General features: G+C 37.0%; 1 protein-coding gene across 1 annotated transcript; it reads right to left on the bottom strand.

Annotated features, from left to right (window-relative positions):
* Positions 1-695: 695 nt before the first annotated feature.
* On the bottom strand, positions 696-1,921 carry LOC110716888 (uncharacterized mitochondrial protein AtMg00810-like). The gene is made up of 2 exons (XM_021895538.1): positions 1,547-1,921; positions 696-1,127 (listed from the first exon to the last, which is right to left on the bottom strand). Exons 1-2 carry the CDS (start codon positions 1,919-1,921, stop codon positions 696-698), a joined length of 807 nt encoding a protein of 268 aa, XP_021751230.1.
* Between the last annotated feature and the right edge of the window lie 8,735 nt (positions 1,922-10,656).

Below are 10,656 nucleotides of genomic sequence, written 5' to 3' on the forward strand. Positions count from 1 at the left end.
TCCACAATCCTCACGCCGCCTCAAAACGATCGGGTAAGCAGGAAGATAGATTTTGTTGACCAGTGTTAGTGGACCAACTCAATCAAAAGCTTAAGCTGATGGTTAAGGCCTAGGAATATGTTTTATACTCTATCACGCTTCCTCACACGAAAACCCTTTGGGCTTGAAGTGTGGATGCAGCATGGGCCCACCTCATACCCTACGCTTAATATTCCACTTGAAAGTGGGGGTGGATGAGATTCGAAACCCGTGACCTTTGTGTCATGCTAGCTCTGATACCATGTTAGTGGACCAACTCAATCAAAAGTTTAAACTAATGGTTGAGGTCCAAGGGAGTATGTTTTATACTCTATTAACTAGAGTATTGTAAGTTTGACGAGGAAGAGGCCTAGTTAATGCATCTGTAAGCTGGTCGTTTGTTGAGATGTATGCAACTCTTAGTTTCCCACGTTGCCCTTTTTTCTAACAAAATGATAATCCAAGGCTAAGTGCTTCATTTTAGAGTGGAACACAGGATTATCACTTACATAGGGTGCACCCGCATTATCAAAGTAGACGACTAGTGCCATATTAACTTTGTGACTAAGCTCTTCGAACAAATTTTGTACCCACAAGATTTCAGTAGTTGCATTTGCTACTGCTTTGTACTCGACCTCGATTGATGATCTTGCTCTTGTGTGTTGCTTCCTAAAGGTTCAAGATATTGGATTTTTGCCTAGGTAGACAATATAAGCTGTTGTCGAGATATAATCATCTTTGTCACTTGCCCAATTTGGATCCGAGTACGCATGAAGAGTGAGAGGAGAGTTTTTGTGTATAATCAGACCCATGTTCAATGTGCCTTCAAGATATCGAAGGAGCCGATGAAGAGCTTGCATGTGTTGGTTAGTTGGCCTTTGCATATATTGAGCTAGTTTGTTTACCGTAAATGCAACGTCTAGCCTTGTAAGATTGAGATATTGAAGACTGCCAATGAGTTGTCGGTATTCAGTGGGATCCGACAATAGCTCACCATGACGAGACAAAGGTGGATGAGTTGCTAGAGGAGTTACAACAGGCTTTGCGTCATCCATACTTGCTTTACAAAGATTGTCATTAATGTACTTCATTTGACTTAAGAAAAGTCCCTGTGGATGTGGCACAACTTCAACACCTAAAAAATAGGAGAGGTCCCCTAAATCTTTGAGTGAGAAACATGTAGCTAGATTGTTGACAAATTCCTCCAAAATGAATTAGCATTACTAGTCACAATGATGTCATCAACATATACTAGTAAGTAAATGATATTACCATTTTTGTGAAGCACGAACAGTGATGAATCCGAAAATGTATTCCGAAAACCCAATTTAATCAAATATTGCCGCAATTCATAATACCATGCTCTTGGTGCTTGCTTCAATCCTTACAGAGCGTTGTTTAGTTTGCACACATAGGTGGGACGGTTAGGATCACTATAACCGGGTGGTTGAATTGTGTAGACATTGTCTGTGAGAGTGCCTGATGCGTTGTTTATGTCTAGTTGACGTAAGGGCTAACGTTGACATACGGCTAAAGAGAGGATGAGTCTGACTGTGGAAGTCTTCACTACGGGGCTGAAAGTTTCACCATAGTCGATGCCTGGTCTTTGATTAAACCCTGTACCAACATAGCGAGCTTTATACTGAATAATTTTACTATCTTTATCCGTTTTAATATGAAAAATCCATTTGCAACCTATCACATTTTGTGTTGTGTTTAGCGGAACAAGATTCCATGTGTGATTTTTCACAAGAGCATTTATTTCCTCATCCATACCTTTTCGCCAAACAGGACGTTTTAGAGATTGAGTAATGTTTTTAGTTACGTCGACGGTAACACTTTTAGCATTTAAGTTGATCTTGTCGATTGGCTTCCGAATGCCATGTTTGAGACGGTTGGACATTTGATGTGTGGGTTTAGGAGAAGACGGTTCAGAGTAGGATGGGGTATTGTTTTGTGAATTAGAAGGTGATATGGTGGGAGAAGATGGTGTTCCATTATAGTATGGTGTAGTATTTTCGGTCTGGGCAGCGGTAGAGGGAGGTGAGTGGGGTGGTGAAGGTGTAGTATGTGGAGTAAGAGGTAGTGATATTTGGGATGGAGGAGTTAATTAATATTGGTAAAGTTAAAGGGGCTCATTCCTCTAGTAATGTGGCAGAGAGATTAGGGTAGTAGTTTTCTCAGAGAAAGGAAATTTATTTTCAATAAAATGCACATGCCTAGAAGTGTATATTCGGTCAGTAAATCTTTGTTACTCACTGTGAGAAACGTATTTGTGAACGTTTTTGTTTCTCACAGCGGCAATTTCGTAAATAAAATGTACCACCGTGACTAAAGTGGTACAATTTTATCATCCATTTCGTAAATAAAATGTACCATCGTGACTAAAGTGGTACCTTTTATTTACGAAACTGCCACTGTGAGAAACAAAAACGTTTCTCACAGTGAGTAATGGGGGCGCCCTCCATATTTGGTTGGAATCTAACTCCAAGCAATAGTAGGCACTTTGAATGGGGAAGTAGCCTATAAAGACACAAGGTTTTGATTTGGGTCTAATTTGTGGGAAGTATATGGCTTTAACCATGGATAACAAAGACAACCGAAACTCCTATGTACTGTGTTGTGCAATTTGGTTGAGTGTCAAACAACTTGTAGTATGCAGATTCATCGTTAAGAGTAGGTGTAGACAAACGATTTATGAGATAATCAGTGGTAGAACAAACATGAGACCGCAATATTCAAGTGGCATATTGGCATGAGATAAGAGAGAAAGAAATGTCTCAACAATGTGACGATGACGGTGTTCAGAGTGACCATTGTGTTGGGGTATATGAGGAGGAGTTGTAAGATGAGAAATCCCGTCAATAGATAAGAATTGTTGTAAAGACTCATATTTCCCCCTCCATTATCAGAATAAAGTGTTTTGAGAGGAAGTTGAAAAAATTTATCAACTAGAGCTCTTATGCTTGTATAAACCTTAGGAGACTATGCTTGAACTTCATAAACCCCTGACTTAGTTGGCCCCTAGAAGAGAGATACCCCCGTTTTGAGATCCTTCACAAGGAAAGAATTGGATGAGAATATAAAAGAGACATTACTATCTTGACATAATTGAGATATAGAGATGATATTTTTAGATATGGCAGAAACAACTAGAAGATTATGGAGTTTAAGAGAGGAAGAGAGATATATAGAACCATAATGAGTTATATAAAGACCCGTACCGTCACCCATGACTAGTTCCTCAGTACCATCATAAGGAGCATGTAGAGAGAGATTATTGAGGTCTAAAGTAACGTGATGAGAGGTGCCACTATCAAGCAATCATGTTGACGTGGAGGTGGACGCAGCAAGTTCATTAGTGTGTGCTTGTGGTTTTGAGTATGGACGATTTTGTTGCATTGGTAGTGGAGGAGGAGTTTTGGCAGTAGGGAACTGTTGTTTATATAAGGAGCAATGAGAAACAACATGCCCTTGTTCCCGACACCACTGACATTTGCCAAGAAAGGGACGAGGTTGTTTGTTATAAGTGGTAGGTGTAGGAAGGATACCTGATCCATTGTTATTGCGGCTATAATTGCGATTTTGATTCCTCGTGGTAGTAGCAAAGGCAATGGCAGGGAGGGATGTGTCAACACAAGCCTGTTGTATTGCTAGCTCCTTGTTGATTAGCTTTTCATAAAGCTCTTTAAAGGAGATGGGAGTGTCCCTAGCATTCACTGATTCGATGACAGAGTTGTATGAGTTATTTAAACTAAGGAGTACTCGATAAATTATATCATCATGCTTCATCTTCTTTCCAAGGGGAACACCAATCAGAAAAGGGTATTGGTTTTGTGAGAGAGTGCCAATTAGAGCACCAATCAGAAGCTTATCCTGACGAGTCCAAAAGGGATTGAGTCTTTTCTCACCATCAGTGGTGATAGTAAGAGGAGGACAAGGAAGAGTGTCGTCAACATATTGGTAGAAATCATGGCTAACTAGAATGGCCTCAATGTGCATTTTAATTTCCATGAAAGGTAGTTCGTAGCGGTAAGCCTGATGGCATTTTTGATGTTGAGAAATGTGAAAGGTTTTGTGGGATCATTGCCATTGGAAATTTGATAGGAGTTGGGGTTTGACAGAGCCATTGATGCAGAGAAGAAAAATTAAATTGATTTGAGTTTTAATTTGGATCAAGCGTCTGATACCATATAGGAGAGTGATGGAAAAAGGATACTTTTCTCATTGAATATTCACACAAAATATATAGTAGTACCAAGAGTAAACTAAATAAGGCTATACAATATTATTACCTCCTGAATCAAGGAGGATAATATCAAAGGAATATTTACAGCTCATGATGATAGTGGAATATAATTCCTAAAATCAAGGCATAATGTTAGCAAAGATTATGCAATTAATATTGTGTTTAACTTTAGTTTATCAATCCACAATCCTTTACAATTATTGTTCTTCATATGAATCATTAAGCTTTAAACCATCTAAAATTCTTGTTAAAAGATAATAAAATTATATCAAATATATAACCTTAAGATGGAAATTAACTAGGTTGGTATTAAATTCTACATTTGGTTTCTCGTGTCCCTTTATTTTCAACTGATTTTTTCCTGTATTGCTTTCCTGCAGTCATGTGATTGCAGCATATGCTAATTTTCTCTAGGAAACAGAAGAAGGAAATCTATGCACAACGCCTGCAACTCGTCATCAGAGCGCCATGATTGTTGCAACAACCTAGATTTTCCGATCCGTTCAGGGTAAAAAAAACTCAAAAATACTAGCAACACCAGCCTAGAGAATACTTTTCTCGTTTATTTTTTGGTGCTAGAGCCCTATTTATTATATATTTCATGCCCTTCAACAAGAAGAATTTGTATGTTCAGAAGAAATTTAAGATTTATAGTAAAACCATATTATCATATATGCATAATGTAATAGACTAATTATATGCTCCTTGAAAAATAGCTAGTAAAATACTAAGTATGTAAATTCCTTTTTAATGCACAATATGGAATGATCTTCCAACACTACTAATGAATAATATGATCAATTATTAAATAAAGCCATTTTGATAATTCCAAACAAACTTGAAATCATCTCATTAGTCAATTAACCAAAATTCAGATAACACAAATTCAATTTAGGGGCAGCCAAATAACCAAACCTTTGGCAGAACATTAAAAAAAATCCCCATGTAGATGAAAAACACATAAAATAGGAGGAAAAAAAAAGGAAAAACAGCTAAGGGACTGAACAAGAAGGAGAGGTAGCTGGGGGGGGGAAATAAGAGAAAACCAATACCTTGCATTCCTTCCCTTCCATACTGAGATAGAACTTCATCTTCTAATTCTTGATCACCCTCATATTCATTACCAACATCATCATCATTCTCATTTAGTGCATCCGCTTCATCAATCTCACTTAGTGCATCCACATCATCATTGTCATTCTCATTACATGCAGCGCCACAAATCCTTGCTTTTCTTGTAAGAGATTTATTCAAAGACTGATTACTTGCTACAAACGCTTCATTATTTTCTTTTTGCTTTTTCCGGAACTTGAGGTACGCTGACATGGAACCAGGAGAACAAAACACTCGTTTTGATCCTTTCTTTTATGAGATAACTTGCTCCTTCTTTTGGATGCATTGATCTTGAACTCTAGCAACCTTAATTAAGTGAGTGAATGTTCTGAACTTCATCAACTGCATGCTTCTTACGGCTATTCACTTCCACAACATCAGCCATAGTTTTGGGGCGAAGTGATGATTTATTTACTTGCTTTGAAACCTATAATACAAAAGGAAAATAAAGCATTACTAATTACATGTAAACCATGATAAACAATAAAAACAGTCTATATAAATGACAAAATAGAAGTGAACACCTGTTTACTGGGTTTTCTTTTTCCAGAAGTGAGATTGTTATCCATAATGTTATCAGTTTCAACCTCATTTTCACCATCATATTCTGACGTAGAGTCATCATTCTCATTTTCTGGTGTACTAGTCTGCATTGCACTTGGACAAAATAAGGCTTTTGTTTTTTTTTCCAAGTATCTTATTAGCAACGGATGCCGATCCTAAGGCTTCCATTCTTTCTACATTGAATTTTAGTTTTTGAAGCCGTTGCAGCTCATATTCTGTAAGCTAATTTTGGGAAGCAGAAACTTTGGGTCTACTCCGTTTCATTTGGAAAAAAATGGAAGTATGTTAATTTTGTATGTAAATACAATAAACTGAAACAAATAATTGCAATGTAAAATAAGCTCATTTATAACATATAGTGAAGTATTAAAAAAATGTATGTCAATACCATCTGAAAACTCTCTAGGAGGGATTTGAATAGCATAATGCCACCCTTCTCTATTCAAATATTCTACATAAAACACTTGATGTGCTTGATTTGCTAAGATAAAAGGTTCCTCTTTAGAAACGGTCTTATTCATATTAACCGTAATGAGCTCATCATCATCCTTTTCTGAGTGAAACCATTGACATCTAAATAAGACAACACAGAAATGACCATGATAGGATATCTCAATGATTTCAGTTATTGAACCATATAATTAACATTTCCCACAACAAGATTATGATCTTTGGAGCTTGCAAAGCTATGAGTAGTGGTAATTAGAGTGACGCCACTGTTTTGAGTTACGCAGTTTGCATCTCCCTTCATGGTATGAAACCTATAGTCGTTAACTGAGTACCCTGTGTGCTTTTTGGCAACGTGAGAGGGACCTTTTGATAACCACAAAATATGGTCATGGATATTATCATGGCCTTCTTTAAGAATCAAACCAACTTTCTCCTTAAACCAATCCATGAAATCCTTGCTATGGTCTTGAGCACTATTCCATTTTCTTTTCGTTTTAGCACTTACACAAATCTTGTGCTCACTATAAAAATAAAATATTTATCTTACTAAGGCGCCAGAGTTAGAATGAAGACATTTAAATAATAATAAACCTATATTATGGTTACAAATCTTAACTTATATATTTCTCAACTTCCTCACAATCACAATTGAACAAGACATAACGATGCACTTGTGCCCATGTAATGCGATCAATTATGTGTCCACGATTTATTTTTTCTTTGAGGTCCTTCCTTTTCCTTTGATAGGACGCCCTACCTTAGGGAAAAATGATTTTGAGGTACCACACTTATTAACTTCTAGTGTGGCTTTGCTTTATCATTTCAAAAATCTAGCTATGAAAGCAACACATTCTTTAGCTTGGTATCCTTTCTACCATTTAGCCTTCTTAGCGAGCCTTGTTTCGAACATCTTGTTTCATTTCATGAAGATTCCTCTCAATTCCATACATACACCTTTAACTCACATGTCCACCCAACTTACTTTGGTCTACTAAGTGTATGGGTAAATGTTCCATTATATCAAAAAAAGCAGGTGGAAAAATCCTCTCAAGTAGGCATAGAGTTTCAGCTATCTCGAATTGCAATTTTCCAAGATCTCGAGGATCAATAGTTTTACTCCATATACCTTTGAAAAAAGCACAAAGTCTTATCAAAGGACTAGCAACATCTTTGGGTAATGTTGTCTTCACAGCAATTGGAAGAAGATAATTCATCATAAAATGAGCATCATGGCTTTTGTAGCCTGCTATTTTCAGCATCATGGCTTTTGTAGCCTGCTATTTTCCTTTCTCCAACTTGCACACAACGACTAAGGTTGGAAGCATAACCTTGAGGAAGCTTAGAATTTTTTATAACCTGGCAGAACTTACGCTTTTGCTCTAATGACATCCAAAAGCGAGATCTTGGAAATTCTTCACTACCATCTTCCAATTCTATTGGTTGGAGCTTTGGCCTCAGATTAAGTTCTACCAAATCTCGGTGAGCACTCACATTATCCTTGGTCTTTTGAGAAATGTCTAATAACGTCACAATGACATTATCAAAGACATTTTTCTCAATATGCATTACATCAAGATTATGGCGGTTAGAGCAATGCTTCCAATATGGCAACTCAAAATATATGGGTTTCTTTCTCCACGGAGTCGGATCATCCACATCATGCCTTAGTTTCTTTTACTTCTTTCCAAATGCATTTGGAAAATCACGCAACATATTCTTAATATCAATTCCATTCAATGGAATAGGTTGACATCTTTCCTCAAGTAGTTTTCCGTCAAAGTTCCTCTTATCATGACGCCAAGGGTGAGATGGATCCACAAATTTACGATTTGACCTGTACACATTCTTACCACTACAAGGCAACCACTCGAAATCTGTTTCGTGATGACATTCAGAGCATGCTAAGTATCCTTTTGTGCTCCACCCAGACAACATTGCATAACCTAGAAAATCACTCACGGTAGTTATCAATGCTACATGCATGTCAAACCTTTGATTAGTCGAAGCATCATAAGTTTCCAACCCAAACTCCCACAAATCCTTCAAGTCCTTCATAAGTGGCTGCAAATATATGTCAATGTCATTGCCAGGGGAAGACGGACCGGGAATTAGTAAGGCTAGCATCAAATACTCTGGCTTCATAATCATCCAAGGAGGCAAGTTATAATTAATCAACATAACTGGCCATGTACTATGGACAATGCTCATTGAGTTGAACGGGCTAAATCCATCTGTGGCTAACCCAAGCCTCACATTGTGTGGGTCATCAGAAAACTTTGCATATAAAGAATCAAATTCCTTCCAAGCTTGACCATCAACTGGATGATGTAAAAGATGATCATTTTCACGCCCATCAGCATGCTAAGTCATGTATCTCACTGTCTCTTGACACATAAATAGCCGTTGAAGCCTTTTCTTTGTTGGAAAGTACCTAAGAATCTTTTGGGGAATCCTATAGGTCTTTCAATTTTCATTTTGTATGTCATTCTCTATGTCATTTGATTTCCATCTTGGCGTCTCACGAACATGGCAGCTTGTTGCATTTTCATGCTTTTCCCAGTATATCATGCAATCATTTGGGCATGCATCTATCTTAGTGTAATCCAATCCCAACACTTTCAAAACACTTTTTGCTTCATTAAAAGAAGCTGGCAGTTTTGCATCAGGTAACACCTCCCTTATAAGCTCCAATATATCTCCAAAAGCAGCATTAGTTAGCTTATGATCACTCTTCAAAATAAAAAGTCGGATCATGAAGGAAAGTTTTGAATGATTTTTACAACCGACATACAATTCTTCCTAGCCCTCTTCAGCTAACTTAAAAAACTTTTTTGCCTCGTCATTTGGACCATTTCTAAAAGCATCACGTGCATCATGCAACAACCCTACTATGTCATCATTAAAATCATTTGGGTTTGACCCTTCATCATTATCCAAAATAGTTTGTTCCCTTTCAATGTTGATCCCTAACTCTGATAACTTATCCGTTCGAGGAACAAAACCATTACAAATAAGGTGATCTCTCACAACACTTTCATGACGCCAAAACGATAATGATAACTTTCACAAGGACAACAAATTTGATCTCTTTGAGACTTAGAAGCAAAAGCCTTTTGTACATATTCATCTACTCCCGCTCATATTCATCACTCAATTTGGTAAACATCCAACACTCTTTAGTTCCACTATCCATACCTTAGGGTAAGAATTAAGAGGGTTACTCTAATTAATTTAATCAATTCACTAAGAATTAAGAGAGTTACTTTAATCAATTAGAAATAACTGACAATAAAATCTGCTTTACAACCACTAGGAAGAAAGAGAACTACTCTAAAAATCAGAATATTTAAAACTAGTGTATTTCTATTGCCAGGGACAACTTTATCAAGTGTAATAAGCAAGGAGTATCAAAGTTGTATTCATACAAATTTATGACCCACTTTACATTAATCTAGGAAAAATGAAAAAGAAATAAGATATTAAAAAGAGGCAAGTGTAATTAGCAAGGAAAGTTAAAAAGCCTTAAACTAATAATATTAGGGGAGAACCCATATCAAAGTATAATCATTCTTCTAGTATTTTAAGAGCCACCATCAAATAAACAATACAAATCAAGATAAACCATATTTGCAGAAACTGCTTGCCTCAAACCCTTCTCATGTGAATTACGTATTCAGACCCAGACTTCTAAGCCTCTTTTAAAGCCCTTAGTGCAGCTATTATTAACACACACGCAGACAATGATACACATCTCAAAGATTGAATAACAGTAATTTCCAATAATTTCTGTTAAATCTAAAGGCTTTGGGTGACTTCTTTAACTAAATAGTAAATAGGAGAGCACATTGGAGTAAAAATGCCTAACCCATCAAAGTCTAATCCATATGCCTACAACCTAATCGATCAAGTTTCATATACTTAAATAGCAAATGCATGAGTTCGGACAAATATGTTAAACAATCCACCTTATCCAAGCTTTAAATAAAACAAAATTTTCTGGTAAGACTACACCACACATGAAAAAACAAATACATTCTTCTCAATTACAGGATTCCACACAGTCCAGAAGGCATACATCACCTAATCTACTCATGGAGATCAATGTAAACATCGACAATAAACAAAACAACTTGTACAGCTAGTTCCCACTTAAGAGCACTCTTCCCATAAGGGGGGAGCAGCAAAAGGGGTGCAGCAGAAGGGAGGGAGCAGCAGCAAAAGGGGGGAGCAGGAGGGGAAGTGATGACAACACGGGAGTAGCA

This window comes from Chenopodium quinoa, unplaced genomic scaffold (genome assembly GCF_001683475.1).
Source record: "Chenopodium quinoa cultivar QQ74 unplaced genomic scaffold, ASM168347v1, whole genome shotgun sequence".
NCBI lineage: Eukaryota > Viridiplantae > Streptophyta > Magnoliopsida > Caryophyllales > Amaranthaceae > Chenopodium > Chenopodium quinoa.